This window comes from Mauremys reevesii, linkage group 3, assembly GCF_016161935.1.
Source record: "Mauremys reevesii isolate NIE-2019 linkage group 3, ASM1616193v1, whole genome shotgun sequence".
In the NCBI taxonomy this organism is placed as follows: Eukaryota; Metazoa; Chordata; order Testudines; family Geoemydidae; genus Mauremys; species Mauremys reevesii.
This window is the reverse complement of record NC_052625.1, coordinates 70442391-70461501: the sequence shown is the minus strand read 5'-3', so window position 1 is coordinate 70461501 and position 19111 is coordinate 70442391. Positions and strand designations below refer to the sequence as shown.

The window sequence follows — 19111 nt, the reverse complement described above, 5'->3', positions numbered from 1 at the left end:
TAACAAAGGTATAAATGCTTGTAGTGATTGTTTACTAATTGAGAGAGACCTGTCCGGGACAAGGGGCAACCCTGTTTCCTAGGACACTCTCTCCCTCTATTGTAATTACTAGAGAAAGAATAAAGTATTTGATTTTGCTGCACCCAAACAGAAAGCGAGAACTGAGTTTTTCTTCGACAAGAGTAAAAAAAAAAAACCTAGATAAATTCATGGAGAATAGGCCCATCAATGGCTATTAGCCAGGATTGGCAGGAATGGTGTCCCTAGCCTCTGTTTGCAAGAAGCTGGGAATGAGAGACTGGGGATGGATCACGATGATTACCGATTCTGTTCATTCCCTCTGGGGCACCTGATATTAGCTACTGTCGAAAGACAGGATACTGGTCTAGATAGATCTTTGGCTTGACCCAGTAAGGCCATTCTTAACAAACACACACAAACCCATGAAAAATTATTTCCATCCATAATAATTGATGTTTACAAACAGGAAAAGTAAGAATAATAATACTGCTTGAGAACTCTTTGAGTTTAATATTTACTTTGTATATTTTGACACACAATGTTGACAACTTGTACCTCAAAAGTAATATTTAACTTTTTGAATCTGAAAGTCTGTTATTAAACAATTACTGTCAGACACTCCCTATTGTTTGCCCCTACCTAATTTCCCATACCTGTGACCATTTAAATTGATAAAGATCAGGGGGAACTGCTTAAAAATAAATATTTGTTATTTTAAAAATAACAATCAATTTCTGCCAAGTCTAGAGATCAATCGCATCCTCCCCTTACTACTGCTCTTCCTCCCACCCTGTGTCACTGCCATGGCGTCCCTTCTGGCGTTATGACTGGCCAATAGCACAACTCAGCACGCCAGTTCCCCTCCCTGCCCGCCCCGCTTCCTCTGCCGAGCCCGCCCGGCGCTAGATACAAACTCCGAATGCCCAAAACCCGGGCTGCAGGCGCGCACCGGCGGGGAGCCGGGCTCTGGGCTGCAGCCAGGGTGGCGCGGAGTAGGGTGCGAAAGGGCAGAGCGGGCGGGGCTCCTGTCCCACACGCGTGGCCCGTGGCCGTGAGGGCTGCGCAGGGCGGGAGCCGGGTTTCGGGGTGGCCTATGGGTCTATAACGCACAGCGTAGGCGCCCCGGGCTGGCCCCGCGAGGGGCTGAGCGCAGGGCGGGCTCCGCCGGACGCGGCTGCGGCTGGGGCAGGGGCGGGTGGGTGTGTTTGCGGGGAAGCCCTCCCACGCGGGGAGGGGCAGCGGCGGCCGGCAGGCGGGGACGCGTGCAGGCGGGAAGGGCGGCTGGGGGCTGCCGGAGGACCCGGCTCTGCTCATTACCTGCGCAGGCAGCGCTCGCACACGCCGCCCAGTCGCTGCTTGGTGACGGTGCAGGCAAAGGGTTCGGCCCGGTACAGCAGCTCGCCGGGCCGCGCCCGCCTCAGAGCGCGGAGGCCGCTGCCCCTGCCCGGGCTCGGGAACTTCTCCAGTCTCCCTGGCTCCATGTCCCGCGCCGCAACCCCTTTCGGCCCCCACGTGGTCCGGCCCCGGTAGCCGCCGGAGCCATCTTTAGTGAGGGCAGAGACCCGCCGTCACCGGCCTCCTTCCTGGGGCCTAGCAACGAGAAAAGCCCCGCCCTGCGGCGGGCTGGCAATGGGGGCAGAGGGCGAGGAGAGCCCCAGCCCACCTCCAGGCTGCCCCTTACTGAGGGGGAAGGCTGGACTCTTCCCATCCCCAAGGTGAGGGCCTGGTCTCCCTGTGCCCCAAGCAGCTAGCACGGGGCTGGTGTCCCTGCCCACCTCCCCCATGCCCTGACAGAAAGCCCCCGAGGGCGTGGGTGCAGGGAGTTTGGCATCCCTGTGCTGTGGTACCTACACCTATTGGTAGGGTTACCACCTGGCTGGTATTTGACCAGGATGACCATTTTTTTATGGAGTTGCCAGAAAAATAATCTGCTGGGTTGTTGTTTAACCTAGGGCTAAAGATTTGCATTATTATCACAATACACTGGGATATCTAATGTTAAAAGTGTCTGTGTCTCCAGCTATTCCCACTTCTGCAGTTGAAGTGATAATAGATCAAAACTGTTGAAAATACAACAGCTGCCTGCCCACCAACATGCAAGTGGCCCATGCTTGTGGGGTTGAGTCAGGTGAGAGTGAGGGGACATGTGATGTTATCAATCTTATGTGTTATCTGACTACAGGGCTGGCCTTAGGGATGGGTCACTCAAGTGACCAACCAGGGTGCCATGGTCAGGGGGATGCCATGCAGGAGTGTAGAGCTGCATGCTGCCGGCTGCCAGAGGAATACCACAAACTCGCAGAGGCAATGCAGGGGGGAGGGAGGAGGGGCCAGATTTTTCCCTGATTCTTTCCCATGAAGGAACATTTGGGGGGGGGGGGGGGGCCTGGTGATGGACAGATACGGCTCACCCCCCCCCACATTCCTCTGTGCCCCTCCCCCCAGGGGGGAGTGAAGAACAATACCAAGCAGTCTGTGCACCTAGGTACTTTCCCCACCTGTGCTGTGAAGCGAGCATCAGGAGCTGCAGCTCTGCCCTTCCCTTATGCAGCCCAGTTGGGGAAAGTGATGTGGATGAAGGGAGCCCTGCATTTCCCCCCTATAGTCCCCTAGGGGGGCATGAAGGAGCAGTGTTTGACTAGGGAGCAAGCAGCAGTGCCAGCCACTTCATGCATCCAGGTCAATTTCCCCATATGGGCACAGGAGGGAAGTGTAAAGGTTAGGGACAGAGGAGGGGGTGCAGGGGTTAGGAGTGAAGAAGACACAGTGCAGCACAAATGGTGGCAATATACCATATATCATGCCACCTTCTCTGCTGCTGCTGGCAGCAGCACTGCCTTCAGAGCTAGGTGCCCAGCCAGCAGCCACCACTCTCCAGCCACCCACCCAGTGCTTAATTTGTGCCAGAGCTTGCTGTGGCTGAGCCCTGGCACCTTTCAATACCAATGAAGCACTGGTGGGAGGCAGGGGGCCTCTGGGGGGGAACCCATGGGGGCCAAGGGCACCAAAATACAAATTCACCCAGGGTACCATTTTCCCTAAGAGCAGCCCTGTCTCTCTAGACACTATAAGTGGCTGTTGGAGGGCCAGTTGCAGAGTTCCCTTGTGGGGGTTGTGGCAGGCTTGCCATATGAGGGATGTTGCTGGTTTTTTGCATTTCAAAAGGTGGTTACCCTAACCCACAGTGGAAATGAGGCTATAGAACCAGCTGGGCAGTGATGGTGGCAGGGATTTCCCAGCAGCACCTCTGAGCCTGACCTAGGGACAGCACTGCTCAGGTTCATCTCAGCAAGTGGAAGGCCTCACCAGGGAGGAACCAGTGCTGGGTTTCACTGACTGAGGAAATGGGACTTACATTGACATGCCCTCCGTACATCACATATCTCCAGAGCCTGCAACTAGTCCATGGCAGGAGACAAAATGTGGGGCTCATTGGTAGGGCTGGCCACAGTACTGGGGGGAACCTGCTCGCCTCATGTTTGATTAACACAGGCAGTTGTAGCTGCCCCTCATGTATTTTTCCTGCTGATCATCTGATACCTGTCTTGAATGGGGACACAGATCTGGCCCAAGCATCTACCTTTACCTTGTATTTCCTGCAGAGGGCTCTGCAGAACTGATGCTGTCCCCTGTCATTGTTCTCAGATAAAACCCTCTTTTCTTGCTTTGAAAAGCAGTACCACCAATGTGCTGCTGACATGTGAATATCTTTCACCTCTTTCAGATAATCTTACACTATATGGGTTGAATTGGTTTGGGGCTGGCATAGCTGTAAGTGACTAGCCCTAGATTCAGAACTAACCAACATCCCTATCTCTTGATGGCCATTTCAGTGGCCTCTCTTATAGGTTATTAATTAGTAGAACAAAATGATTGCTCTGTGACATTGTGAATTGTGTATTTTTTTCCCCACTCCATTAAACACATTACACTATGAGGAAACAGAAGTCTAAACGTGACTTGGGGGCTCCATTATTCTAGAAGCTATACACATCCATTGTAAGATACTCTCTGCCTAATTACTTGTGTAATATTTTAACAAACATGGAATGACTGGGTCTGACTATTGTGCAGTCAGGTTCATCTAGAAAGATGATTACCATGAGGATTATGTGTGTTGCACTCACCTGAAATCTCCCAAAGCAGGGCATTTACAAGTTTGGTTCCTGGTCCTTGGGGGGATATCATAGTGATCTGGTGAACATACATGTAGATTAAGATAGAGGACAAGAGATTGTGTGGATGGTGAACAATTTCCATGGGGAAGGCAACTCCTGTATAATGATGGCAGTGAAAACCATCAATTAGTTTGGGGTTTTGCAGAGTAATGGTAGCCAATTAGAACATTCAACTGAAGCTGTCAAGTAAATGGGATGGGAGAAGCAGGGAGCCAGAAGGACAAAGTAATGACCCATTGAGAACGGGCCAAAGCCTGTGAGATGCAAAGTGCTCCTGTGCGGTTCTGAGTATTGTCTGTTTACAGTAAGTGAAATGGGAGTTGGTTGAGCTCACTCATCTCTTCGGTCCCCTCTTTCCTCATTGTTTTCCCTCAGTGTACCAGTAGGGGGAGTCCACATGCTGTTCTATAGCAAATGAGAGTAGTGTGCCCCTGTTGAAACAATCCTAAAAAACACAGAGAACAACACTTCTGGGCAATTGCTTTTTCATTTCTAACATCTTTTTGTTTGCAGTAACAGTTAAGTAATTGAAGATAAAAATACTAAACTTTCAACTGCAGTATGCTAGTCCAAGAGATATCATGTGTGTCCAAAATGCTGTTATAAGATAAATCCAGTGCATATCAAACCACAAAATTCTAAAATGGAAAATGTGAAATTTTTGACATATGTAAATTAGCTAGTTACAGCAATTCTGGGGTATCATAAGCTCTAATGCAATCTAGTTCTGCAAGTTAAACATTCGTCAACACCATCATTATGCTTAGTGATAATCCTTTGGGCAAGCTACTGCCAAAATAATGACTCATTGTGGAGATATAATATATTTGTGGATAGTCTTAATATAGATTTATATTTAAAATATTAATCAGGACATGGCCAACCACCATGTGATCATTTTGCTCATATGCTGTACTCCTTCCCCCTAGCCTGACTCTTGGCTTTTCAGAGTGTACCAGGAGCACACCATTTGTGTTTGCACAGTGTAGGTTGCTAACAGACCAAAAATCAATCAATAATAAAATGGAACATTTACCTCTTGAGTGAATAAATTTAAGGGAGGAATGGGGCTTTGCAGTGCCTTTGTCAAGAACTATAATATAGAAAAAAGTGAATAGAAATTGCAGAAAATGCACATGGAATAAATAATACAACTGCAGAGTACCAGATACAGTTTTTCCATGAAAACAAATCATGGGAATAAAGCTTTATTGCTTCATACTTCCCAAAACTCTCAAGAAGAATGCCCAGCTTTAAGGAATTAATGCTTAAATTAGGTAATATTCTGAGTATGACAGTATTTAGATTGTAATGAGCTACAAAAACATTGTATTAGCATTTGATTACTAAATGCACCTATTTGGTATTTGATCACAAGAAAAAAAAGTTAATTATGGTTGTAGTACATAAATCATTAAATTGGTCAGGATGATAGGACATTCTTTAGCACTTTCTCTCAGGATAAAAATAATGAGATGGAAACAAAATTACCTGTGAGGTCACCTAGCTATTCTCTCCTGGCAGCTGCAGGATTATGCTCTACAGTATTATTTTTTAATAGTGCTTCAGTCATTTAAAGACTAAGAATGTGACTTTGAAATAGTATTAGTAACTATCGCTAATATATATTTACATAAATACAGACAAGATATTATGTAGGACTGAATGAGAGTGAACTCAAGAATCATCCATTAATCCACATCCAGCCCACGGTAACTTTGAACAAAGTAATTACCATCATAGAAATATAAGACAGGCCCTATTGGGTCAGACCAACAGTCCATCTAGCCAAGTATCCAGTCCTCTGATAGTGACCAGTGCCAGATGCTTTAGTAGGAATGAATAGAACAGGGCAATTTTGAGTGATCTGTCCTGGTCATCCAATCTTAGCTTCTGACAATCAGAGGTTTAGGGACACCCGGAGCATGGGATTGTGTCTCTAACTATCGTGGCCAATAGTCATAAATGCACCTATCCTCCTTAAACTTATCTAAATTCTTTTTTGAAAGCAGTTATATTTTTGGCCTTCACAACATCCCCAGGCAATGAGTTCCATAGGTTGACTGTGCATTATGTGAGGTACTTCCTTTTGTTTGTTTTAAACTTGATGCCTATTAAGTTCATAGGGTGGCCCTGTTTCTTATGTTATTTGAAGGGATACATAATTTCCTGTTCCCTTTCGCTACACCATTCATGATTTTATTGACCTTGATCACATTCCCCCTTTTAGAGAAGAAATGACTAAGGAACAATCCCAGTCTCTCATTTCTCCTTGTATGGAAGCTGTTCCATACCCCTAACCATTTTTGTTTTCCTCCTCTGTACCATTTGCAAGTGATATTTTTTATATGGGGCAACCAGAACGGTATGCAGTATTCAAGGTGTGCGAGTACCATGAATTTAGTATCATATTTTCTGTCTTACCTGTCCCTTTCCTAACACTGTTAGCTTTTTTGATTACTGCTGCACACTGAGCAGATATTTTCAGAGAACTATCCACAATGACTCCAAAAATCTCATTCTTGAGTGGTAACAGCTAATTTAGGACCCATCGGTTTGTATGTATAGTTAGGATTATTTTTTCCAATATGTATTACTTTGCACTTAACAACACTGAATTTCCTCTGCTATTTTGTCATCCAGTTTTGTGGGATCCCTTTGTAACTCTTCACTGTCAGTTTTGGACTTAACTATGTTGAGTAATTTTGTATTGCCTGTAAACTTTGCCACCTCATTCACCCCCTTTTCCAGGTCATTTATTAATATGTTGAATAGCACAGGTACTACAGGAACCCTGCTATTTACATCTTTTTCTATTCTGAAAACTTATTCCTATTGTTTGTTTCCTATTATTTAACTAGTTTACTGATCCATGAGAGGACCTTCAATCTTATCCCATGACAATTTACTTTGCATAAGAGCCTTTATGGAAGGATCTTGTCAAAGGCTTTCTGAAAGTCCAAGTAAACTATATGAACTGTATCACCTTTGCACACACCCCCCCAAAAAAAACCCCCACAAGACTCAAGGCACCCCCGCAGTGGTCTGCCTAGATCAGTAACTCAATCCTCAAGTTGTCTGTTTGGTAGGTGAAAAGGGGGTCATCCCTAGAAGAATTGCTAGAGTTTTACTAGGGGGTTTTCCTCTGGCTTTTGGGAAAACTCCCCCGAAGAAACTAATTCTATTAGCCCTAGGAAGAACATGGATACAGCCCTCCGCTCAAAAGAGCTGACACTCAGATATTAGTCTTTGAAAAACAAGAGTAACTTTTATTTGACACAATATGTCTTAATATAGTACATCTAAAGCATCAAACTCTTTCAAAAGGCATACATTAAAAAGAAAGTAAAATTTCTTTAATACATATACACATTAGAGTACCCCAACACTGCAATATTATACAATAGGAAATAGCTTTAAGTAGTTACATTCCACATGTGATGATCAGTCACATGCAGGATACTGACAGCAAGTTCTTATTTAAACACACACACCCTTAGATGGGAGTCATCATACTTACTTCTCTGTAGTCTTCTGTCCCTCTGGTCAACAAGTGCTTCTTCTCTAACTACTTTGTCTTTATTTTTCTTTCTTCAGGGATTTCAGCGCTTATCATTCAGCTTTTGATGATTCTCACAATGTTGGTTCAGTTTGCTCATTCATGCTACCCCCATAATAACAGCAACTGCTCCCCACAGTCTGTCAGCGCCTACCTGATATACAGATTTGTAACCTATTCTGATTGGTTCTTTCTTCAATCTTTATCATTAACATACCCATTCTCCAATCATCTTTAAGCCTCCCCTGAACAGACCAATCACAGATTCTAAACTCATCTGTCAATCAAAGCAGGACCTGATTGAAAACCTGAGCTATGTTCAACTGACCCCTCCCTTCAGATTTTGATGGGGCCTTTATCTCGCCTCAGCCTGCCTACTTGGTATTGGCCAAATTGCTCCAAGACCACCATTTTAGTTTCTCTGGCCTGTGATTCCTGGTTGAATACCATCTGCACCTGGTGACTTATTACTGTTTAATTTATCTTTTTCCCCCCCAAAACTTCTTCTAATGTCATCTCAATCTGGGACAGTTGCTCAGATCTGTCACCTAAAAACAATGGTTCTGGTGTGGGAATCTCCCTCACAACCTCTACAGTGAAGACCCATGCAAAGAATTTATTTAGCTTCTCTGCAATGGCCTTGTCTTCCTTGATTGCTTTCTTTAGCACCTCAATTATCCAATGGCCCTACTGATTGTTTCACAGGCTTCCTGCTGCTGATGTACTTAAAAAAATGTTGCTGTTAATTTTTGTGTCAGCTGTTCTGTGGCATATGTGAAATGAGTTGATGGTCTCAGTCAAATTCCTAATAGACAAATATACATGACAAAACCTAATACACTTACAGGCAGCCTTAATTCATTACCAAGGCAAAGGAAGAGTAAGCTTCCATCTCACTCCTAGAGATATTCCTCCAGAAAAAGACTGGGGAACAATACAGGGAAACTTGCACTGCTATTGTCTGTGCTGTACCCAGAGCAGACATTAACATTCTTGTCAAGTATCAGAGGGGTAGCCGTGTTAGTCTGGATCTGTAAAAGCAACAAAGAATCCTGTGGCACCTTATAGACTAACAGACGTTCTGCAGCATGAGCTTTCGTGGGTGAATACCCACTTCTTCAGATGCAAGTGGTGGAAATTTCCAGGGGCAGGTTTATATATGCAAGCAAGAAGCAAGCTAGAGATAACGAGGTTAGTTCAATCAGGGAGGATGAGGCCCTGTTCTAGCAGTTGAGGTGTGAAAACCAAGGGAGGAGAAACTGGTTCTGTAATTGGCAAGCCATTCACAGTCTTTGTTTAATCCTGAGCTGATGGTGTCAAATTTGCAGATGAACTGGAGCTCAGCAGTTTCTCTTTGTAGTCTGGTCCTGAAGTTTTTTTGCTGCAGGATGGCCACCTTAAGATCTGCTATTGTGTGGCCAGGGAGGTTGAAGTGTTCTCCTACAGGTTTTTGTATATTGCCATTCCTAATATCTGATTTGTGTCCATTTATCCTTTCCTTAGAGACTGTCCAGTTTGGCCGATGTACATAGCAGAGGGGCATTGCTGGCATATGATGGCATATATTACATTGGTGGACGTGCAGGTGAATGAACCGGTGATGGTGTGGCTGATCTGGTTAGGTCCTGTGATGGTGTTACTGGTGTAGATACGTGGGCAGAGTTGGCATCGAGGTTTGTTGCATGGGTTGGTTCCTGAGCTAGAGTTACTATGATGCGGTGTGCAGTTACTGGTGAGAATATGCTTCAGGTTGGCAGGTTGTCTGTGGGCGAGGACTGGCCTGCCACCCAAGGCCTGTGAAAGTGTGGGATCATTCTCCAGGATGGGTTGTAGATCCCTGATGATGCGCTGGTGGGGTTTTAGCTGGGGACTGTATGTGATGGCCAGTGGAGTCCTGTTGGTTTCTTTCTTGGGTTTGTCTTGTAGTAGGAGGCTTCTGGGTACACGTCTGGCTCTGTTGATCTGTCTCCTTATTTCCTCGTGTGGGTACTGTAGTTTTGAGAATGCTTGGTGGAGATTTTGTAGGTGTTGGTCTCTGTCTGTGGGGTTAGAGCAGATGCGGTTGTACCTCAGTGCTTGGCAGTAGACAATGGATCTTGTGGTGTGCCCGGGATGGAAGCTGGAGGCATGAAGGTAGGCATAGCGGTCGGTAGGTTTTCGGTATAGGGTGGTGTTAATGTGTCCATCAATTATTTGCACCGTAGTGTCTAGGAAGTGGACCTCCCGTGTAGATTGGTCCAGGCTGAGGTTGATGGTGGGGTGGAAGCTGTTGAAATCGTGGTGGAATTTTTCCAGAATTAACATTCTTGGCATTGCAAAAACAATTTCTTCCCTTTTCCAGAATGTAACATATCCTGTCCACTATGATCACACCATTGTTTATTGGGTAGAGGTCAGACTGGGGAAGAAAAGTGGCATTACCATTTCAAGCTTTGCCTATTAAATTAGTGGTGGCCTATGCTAGCAGCAACTTGGGTGACACATTCCCCACAGCCACAAATTGGTCCTGGGTTTCCTTAGAAATGGAGAGACTCATGGCCGGAGGTCTCAATGGCCAACCCCAGCCAACTATAGGGGGGCCAAGAATACACTTTGATATTTAGGAATATGACAAACATTTTGCCCTCACAACTGGTTTAAATTATCAAGAAATGAGTAGCAACTCTTTCTACCCTGATGCCCCCCTCCCCCAAATTAGACTATCCTGACCATTTCTAGGTCTTCAAAATCTGGGAAGAAAGCCTCTAAAGTTGGCTTTGGCTCCACCTGTCTTGTGGCTCAGGGACTTGTGTGTCTAGAGCTATCCAATCCATCCAGCACCTTACACAAGCATTAAGGTGGTAAATTTTCAAAAGAGCCTAAGGGAGTTAAGCACCTATCTTCCTTAGGATCCTTTGAAAATCTTAGCCTGAATTCACTTTTTAAAAAAGCACATAGGTAGACCAATATGGCTGCATATTTTTATATTTATTCATTTTAGCATGTCTTTTTATAGCAGGTTTGGTTTGATTAGTCTTTGTAGCTATTTTGATATGATTGAGTCATCGCCTTCCCTGACCATAAATGACAGCTGCATGTTGATTGCTTTATTTACTTGGCAGTTTGTTAGACAATTTGTTCTTTATGACATAAACCCTTGTAAACTATGGCATTATAATGCACAGCAGGAATATTCCTTATTACCGTTGGGCTGAATTTAGGATCGTTAAGGGTGCATTATTAAATCAGTCATACCTAGCTGATGTATGTGCCTTCCTCAATAGAGTACATTATTCTAGATCAGTGGTTCTCAACCTAATTACCATTGTGGGCCACACATGCAGCCCACAATGTGTTATGTGGGCTGCATCCAATACTACCTGTTTGTCCCTAAGGATGTCACATGGGCTGCAGTTGTGCGCTGATTGGGCCACAAGTGGTCCGTGGGCCACAGGTTGAGAACCAGTGTTCTGTATGAATGCCAAAAGTGAAGTATTCCAGAGCAACAGCAGGCACAGTCTTCACAATTCATAAAAAAGAGAATGGGCCAAATTCTGCTGTCAGCTAGCCATGTGAACTCCCATTGTAGCCAGTAGGATTTACATGTGCATAACCCGAGGGCAGAATTTGGGCAAATGCATTGTGGATTAGTACATACAACATTTATCTCTGAAGACTTGGGTTAGGTCACAAAAATTAATTTGGTAGTTTCATGCTAGTCCTCCATTGCCAACCTCACAAAACAATAACATAATTTGGAGTGATTCTGCAATACTGCCAAGTATCAGGGGGTAGCCATGTTAGTCTGTATCCACAAAAACAACAGGGGAGTCCAGTGGCACCTTAAAGACTGAAGATCCATGCATCTGAAGAAGTGAGGTTTTTTACCCACGAAAGTTTATGCCCAAATAAATCTGTTAGTCTTTAAGGTGCCACCAGACTCCTTGTTGTTTCTGCAATAATAGCAGCCTGCTCAGGCGAGATGGAGATTGCAATAGGCCAGCTATTCCAATCCAACATGAGAAACATTTGGAGACATGCAGATAGCATTTCCCAGCTCCTGCCTGCATTGCCAGACTCATTCAATGCTTGTTACTTTTCCACTGTTTTGCAATGTATAAAAATATGTTTATAGTTAATAAAATTGAGCCAATCAAATATCACTCACTTCAGAAAAACCACCCCCCGAGACAATGAAAAATACCAAAAATACTATTTTTCTATCAGTCCATACGCCTCAGCATTCCTACTTCTCCCCATAGCACACACGAAACTTTTCTAAACTACTGCAATCTTCCTTTAAAGGTCACAAATACACCTGTTTCTTGAGATCCTTGAAAACTTTTTTTTTTATTATTAGGAAAAAATTGCTTATTTAAAAAATATTTTTACTGCAATCATTCCCATTTTATAAAAGCAGTAAAACATTCCAAGACATGTGGTGGTACTTTGTTTTTTCAAAGCAAAATAGACTTAGATTGAACTTTCTGATGCAGTGCTGAACCCAGTATTGTCCCATTCCTACCTGTGAGTAAATCACTTTCAGTTAGGGTGACCAGACAGCAAGTGTGAAAAATCAAGTCAGGAGGTGGGGGGTAATAGGTGCCTATATAAGAAAAAGCTCCAAATATCGGGACTGTCCTTATAAATCGGGACATCTAGTCACCCTACTTTCAGTACCAATACACTGTTCCTGACAACCACTTCCAGCAATAGGGTTAGACTCTGCTCCTACAAATGCTTATGCATGTTACTGTGCTTTATTTTAAGCATGCGAGCAATTCCATTCACTTCAGTTAAATATATGTGCATAAATGTTTGCAGCATCAGAGACTTAACTTCCAAGCATAGATGGAGATTTGTGAACAAATGCACGGTCATCAATTATTGCATACCTGTCTCTTTCTGCAGTTGATGTTGGTCCACTAGGTTGAAGTGAATGATTCTTATGTGTATATTTGAAAAAAAAGCAGCCAGAGGACTTTGAAGCCTAGCAAGGATTTATAATAATCTCTCATACAGATTACTTTAGACAGACATTACATGCTGACCTTTTACATGATTAGTTTTATAATTGACTTTTGTTCTTCTGTCCCATTCCTGTCTCAGAACCACGTGGTATAACTTTCTTTGGAGGGCAGAAATAAACTTAGTCAATATTAATATAATTTCTTAGCTGTCAGCCAAGAGGTGTAACTACTTTATTGCTGACTCATTTCCTGGAGATAATTACGTGGTGAAAATTGTCTCCCATCATTGCAGGCATGAGTCAAGTATGTTACAGGGCATTATTATTTTTTATTTCTTCCAGACAATATTCCTGAAAGTAAGAGTTTGAGTTTTAGTAACACTGATTGTGTGGATGTAAGCCTTTTTTAAAAAGTCTGATTTCCTATTTTGGGGAGTAATGTTAAATATTTAGAAATGTACCCACAAATAAAGTGGTAAAATGCTGGGTTTCTCAATTGATCCATTCTAGAGATCAGGTGCTAGAACTCTGCTCCATAATGAAGAATAGTAATTACTGCTAACGCATGCTGGCTGCTGGCCCCTATAAGTTCCAAGCAGAATGTCTTCATGGCAGAGGAACAAGAACAGTAGGTCTCAACCTTTTTCATATGGTTAGACCTTTAATTACAATGGAAAAAAATTCAGGACTCTCATTCAGCCATAAAGAAAGGGAGGATGGTCACACTCCTCTTGGACTTGTTTACAACCATGCTGAAGGTTGTGACTGGGATAATGGCAATTCTAGGGACACCCCTAGGAATAGCCAATTTAGGCTGAGATTTATATTGTTGTAATCTGTCAAGAATAAAGCCAAACTATATACATGCGTAGACTCGATCCAACAAGAAGTGGAAAATTTACCTGTTTGTACCACATTTTTACATTTATGGGAGGTCACCAAATTCACCTGTGGCTCTAACATCTAGTCAGACCATTACAGGGTCTAGCAGAAGGAAGTGGCACTGGTGATGCAGAAGGGGGGGACTGCTAGTCAGTACTGAACTTAACACTCTAGCTTGATAACTGACTTTCAGAGGGCTTGTAAAATACAGGTGCTGACCACTTCTAGTGAATATACCTTCCATGATATATTCTACAATAGTATAGGCATCTGTCCTGGTTCAAATTCTATTCTTACCTAAGCTACCCCTAGTTTCAGTTGGATATGGTATTCCAGAGTGTATTGTCAAACAACTGTTTTTTCACCAGTTGAGTGGAAAGCATAGAATGACATATCTACCTTGAGCAATCATGGGTAGGCAACACTGAGGCATATGGGTTGCTGAATAAGCACAAGATGCCAGCTGATAACTTCTGAGAATTGAGACTTAATTCCAGGTCTGCCACGGACTTGCTCTCCATCCTTGAGGAAGCCATTTAGGCCCAGATCCTCAAAGGGATTAAAATCAATGGTAGGTGTCTAAACACCTTTAAGGATCTAGGCCTTAACTGTTTTTATTGTCCCCATTTTCATACACAGGAAAACTACTCTGGCCCATAGTGATATTATGTTAATTACATTTTGCAAAGCCCTTTCGATTTAGAGGAAGCACAGCTAAACTATCATCTATTATGTGTAAACATTTCAGAATTAAAAAAAATACACGAACTCAAGTCATATACACACACACACACCCCAGAAGATGAAAAATTACAAGATGCATACATTAAAAAGAGATTAATCCTGTACCACTGAAATTAATAGCTAGAAATAAGTGAAATACTTCTACATACATTTGATAGCCTGTAGGAATTCACAGGAAAGGCAGGTATGCCCTTAACTATTGCAGCTAGGTAATTTTATGACCAACAACACTGGTAGTTACATATACCAGGATGTAAGTATTCCGGACTCATAACTAAAGATGTGAACAGATCATCACAGCAATTCAAGAAGTTTTCCCTGAGATGTAGGTTATTATAAAAGAGGTTAGGGGCATTACAGAGATTTTCACATGAACCATAGGCAAGATACAAAACATGATGGATTGCTGCTCTGATTTGGTATAGCAAGTCTGTCTGCCTAAACAGTGCTCCTAATAAACAATATATGAAACAAAGCAGTGATTAACTAATAAGGCTGAACCTGTCTGAAACTATATACATCATATCAGTGAATTCAAAGTAGACATTCTTCAAAAGATTTATTTACGTTCATTCATGTTATTCTGTGGAATTTAAACTGCCACATCAATCTTTTATTATTTGTATTACACAATAGCACCCTGAGGTCCAGAGACTGTTCCTGTAAGAGACAGACCCTGCCCCAAGGAGCTTACAACTTAATTAGTATCCAAGGTAATTTTAAAATCTTGCCGTTTTATATGAAAATACTATATAAATTAAGTGCTGCAATTAGAAAGTATGTAAAATGCAAAGGAGATACTCCACAATTTTTCTGCATCACACAATTTTAAATATTTTAGTATGATAATCTGTGGATCTGGTGTGAACTTGAGATGTATTCAGTGCAACTGGCAGAAATAGGGGAATTCATTATGCTGCTCTTATATGATTGCTACTGCAAGCCTTGGAACATAGAATTGCAACTGAAGTCAATGGGAATGTCCTGGCCAAAGGAACGTTTTGAGTTTACTATGCTATCTGATTTTCTATAGGCTCCGCTAAATTAATTATCTTTCTGTGTAGTATTTTGGTGACTTATTGATCTCTTGATATGAAATGACACCTATGTAGTTCTATGTAGTTCTGTTTCCTTTATGTGATTTCTAGCTGTGCTTTTATAAAATCTGAAAAATAAAAGCGATTTTAGGCTTGATTATACATGTATGCATGATGGGGCATGGGGATTAAAGTTTTAAGAAGTCGGATACTTTTCGGAAAACAAAACTTCCAACACCCTATTTTTAGGCCTCTTTTACACATAATAAGGCAGTAAATAAAGACTTCAACCCTTTTTTTCCCTTTCTCCTTTTCAGGTCATCTTTAGGTGTATCTTACAGCTAGAACTGCTAAAAGCATGAAAACTACTGAAATGTAGTAGTATGTAGCTGTAATCTATCTCCATCTTTAGAGATGGGAACACATCTCAGTGAAAATTTAAGGCACTATATGCATAATCATATAAGTAAAGCCAACACGTGTCTACCAAAATTGATTATTTAAAGTTTACATGCTTATAAGATTTAAGAATGAAAATATATTTTGAAGTAATAAAATTAAGTGTTCTTTTTCATTGTTGTGAGGTAAAAAGATGGTCCAATTTCACCAATTTACACTTTTGAATTACATAATTTGATGCTCCTCTCCCTTGTAACATGTATACTTTCCTCTAAGGCAGTGGTCCCCAACCTTTTTGTGTCCAGAAGCACATTCATATTTTCAGAAGAGTGTGGCGGGCGCCAACAATTTTTCAAGGCTTATTTTGTATTTGTACATTAAATAATACAAAAACCATCATATTTAAACTTGATCTTACATAATATATGAATCCAGAGAGAAGCCGCGAGGACAGAGAACACCGGCGCCCACAGCCCCGGAGTACTCTGTCCCCAGCAGGTGTGGGGCCGCGGCTTCTCTCCCTTGCTAGGCACTAGGCGGGCACACATAAATGCCCCGGCGGGCGCCATGGCACCAATGGGCACCACGTTGGGGACCACTGCTCTAAGGAAAACTACAAGAAGAAACTGAATTAAAGTATACATTTCACTACACTTTCAAGGAGCTATTTTTAATTCTCTAAAATTCCCAACTATGTCCTCCAGGAATTTAAAGTTATACTAATCCATAGCACAAAAAGGTAGAGAATGCATCTGTATGCAGTCCTGAACCAGGGTCACAATAGCCTTTCTGTTCTAAGGAACTAGCAAAAGGCTTATAGTCATATTTCCAAAGCAACCAGGGCTAGAATTTGTTTCTAGCCCAGGTACCGTAGTAGCTACTATCACAAATAGTGCAACTGGAATCCAAGGCTTTACCATCTAAAATCCAAGGCTTTACCACTTCTGATTCCAGCTTTCAAATGGCATTAAACTATCTGTTGTTGTTTGAGATACTGATTGTTAAAAATCACATCAGAATTTTGGGAGTGGGGAAGCAAGATATTAAAGCATGGGAATCAGAATATTTTTTTCAATACCTTTAAGCCTCTCAATAGTTCAAAAAATGTTTCAATCCAAGGCACTTACCATGGCCAAACAGAATTAAGAGAAATGTCTGAACAACAAGGTCTTGATATTTTTCTTCAATTTATTTCATACTGGGATTTAGTTCCTTCCTCTGGGTTCAACACGAGCTGCTGTTTTGACTAGGCTTCAAATGACTTCTCACGTTTTATTGAAAGAGAGAACAGCAGCAGAGGAATTAGCTTTCTTTAATACACTTTTTAACAGTTAACATTTAAAACAAGTTAAAGCCATAATTGTAATGAATTATGTCACTAAGGCCAAGGAAGACTTTGGCAGAGCAAACAGAAATGCTTTCAGGCCCTGTTCTAAGCACTGGTCATGGACCAGTGGTCAAAAAGATATTTAAGCCTATGGCATCAGTTTATACAGACCTTCATTAAGAATCTCCTCCACAAATCAAAATGCCATTTCAAACTTTTCCCTGCCTTTATGTGCTTCTTGACACATCAGAGTATAGATAGATACATCTTATCTTTACCTGATCCTGCCATGATCCTTTGTGATGTGCATGGCTATCGTGGCACTAAAGTACAGGATCATTTTGCTAAGATCCTCTCTCTCTTCAGGTAATAGGTTCCACTCTTTCATGCAATATGACTCCCTGCTATCAGAGCAGGGCCCTGCTCCATATGAAGAATAAAACAGCTTGACACCAAATCTTTTCATACAATTTACAAATTCTGAGAATTATGGTTAAAGTTATTTGAAAAACTAAAAAAAAATTGATATAATATACAGGTACATTTCATTTTTTGTGAAATGCAGTTTTTTTTTCCAGAATAAACCCTACAGTGATATGTTATACCAATAAAATAAAAAAACAGCAGGATCTTATTAAAGAGGATAAGGCAAAATGCCACGTGAATACAGAAAGAAAGAAAAGAAATAATAAATAAATAAATAAATAAAAGAAAGAAAGAAAGCAAACAGTTAATTATAGCTATAACATTCCATTCAATTTCACATTCATTCATACACACACACAGCTTCTGCAAGATCATCATCATAGTTACCAGCCTTCAAGTTGCTCGTGCCAAGCCACTGGCCAGGTGGCCTGGACATGAGGAGGGAGCAGGGCCTTGTCAGATGCGCATCTCATGCTCCTAGAAGTTGGTTTGCAGAATCAGACCCCAAAGTCCTCAGTCTTCAGGGTATGTTCTTACAGGGATCCATCCTCATGTATTTGCCTTGTCATGCTGTTCTTATGTTTGAAGTGGTAATCAATCATGCAGATGGCACAGCAATGACGGAATGACAGTATGTTGTTATCTGGTTCTTTGGCCCTCCTGTCCTTGGGGCAAGTATGCCCTCAGGGTTATCAGGCTATCTTGTCTACTGTATTCTTCAGCCAAACAGTCTTATTTTAAAGCTGGCACCTCAACCTTTAATTCCTCATTTAATCATACATACAATCACACTTACACTCCAATGTATATCCTGTCACATTTGCATTTTATCACCTACCCATCCTTTAATATAACCATTCTAAAATCAATGGGACATGACAGACTTCAATAAGTCTATTCATCACAAATCTTATTCTGGAGTTTAGGAAAACAAAGTTGTACCAGCCATAAAGGACAGCTGTTATCTTGTTACTTTTAGAACAAACTCTTTGTTTCTGGATATTTTTTCTACAATTAGCACAGAGCTCGCGAACTGGCAGGCCTGTTTCAATTAGCACAAACTCAGTAGGTTGAGAAAGCAGGCTGAGAGACATATTTCTTTCTAATGGTCAGGCCAAATCCGGGGTCTGTTCTGGAATCATTCTTACATTTTCCACAACATAAATGTATTAATTATTACTTGTAATTCAACACAAGAGATGCAAAGCATTCTCTTTCACAATTCCTCTTCCCACCCTGTTCCCCTGCTCAGAGCAGTTCTGTGGGTCCCCTGACATAACGCCTCATTTTGATCTACTTTACTTCTCCCACAGCACAACCATTATCCTAAGTACATGGGTCTTCTTTCTAAGCCCATCGATATTGCTCCTTAGTCACCTGCAGAGGACACTATTGAAAATCCGGATATATTTTCTCCCCAGTAACTGAGCATGCTGAACCCAGTCTGGTCAGGAATAAAGACAGACTTCCACATGAAGCTGGTTCTCCTCCATGGCAAAGAATCAGAACTAGGTGCCTGGATCAACATTTAACTTTCATCCCAAAAGACGACTTGTTTTACAAGACAGACAATATTATATTTCAAGCCCT

General features: G+C 42.2%; 1 protein-coding gene and 1 long non-coding RNA gene across 4 annotated transcripts in view; one reads left to right on the top strand and one right to left on the bottom strand.

The window, feature by feature from the left end:
* SMYD3 (SET and MYND domain containing 3) overlaps window positions 1-8771 on the bottom strand; it is a 631978-nt gene extending 623207 nt beyond the window's left edge. The window contains exon 1 of one of the 3 annotated variants that reach the window (XR_005596251.1): window positions 1339-1595. Coding sequence is in view for 1 of the 3 variants with exons in the window: in XM_039530569.1 (XP_039386503.1) it covers window positions 1339-1502 (164 nt within the window). In the remaining 2 variants the exon portion in view is untranslated. Of the gene's footprint in view, window positions 1-1338; window positions 1596-7719 lie in introns of those variants that run through there. The other 2 variants (XM_039530570.1, XM_039530569.1) reach the window with 2 other exon arrangements.
* LOC120401047 lies at window positions 1539-15845 on the top strand. The gene is made up of 3 exons (XR_005596254.1): window positions 1539-1736; window positions 14969-15045; window positions 15687-15845. It is a non-coding gene; the product is annotated as an uncharacterized LOC120401047 (long non-coding RNA).
* Window positions 15846-19111: the final 3266 nt, after the last annotated feature.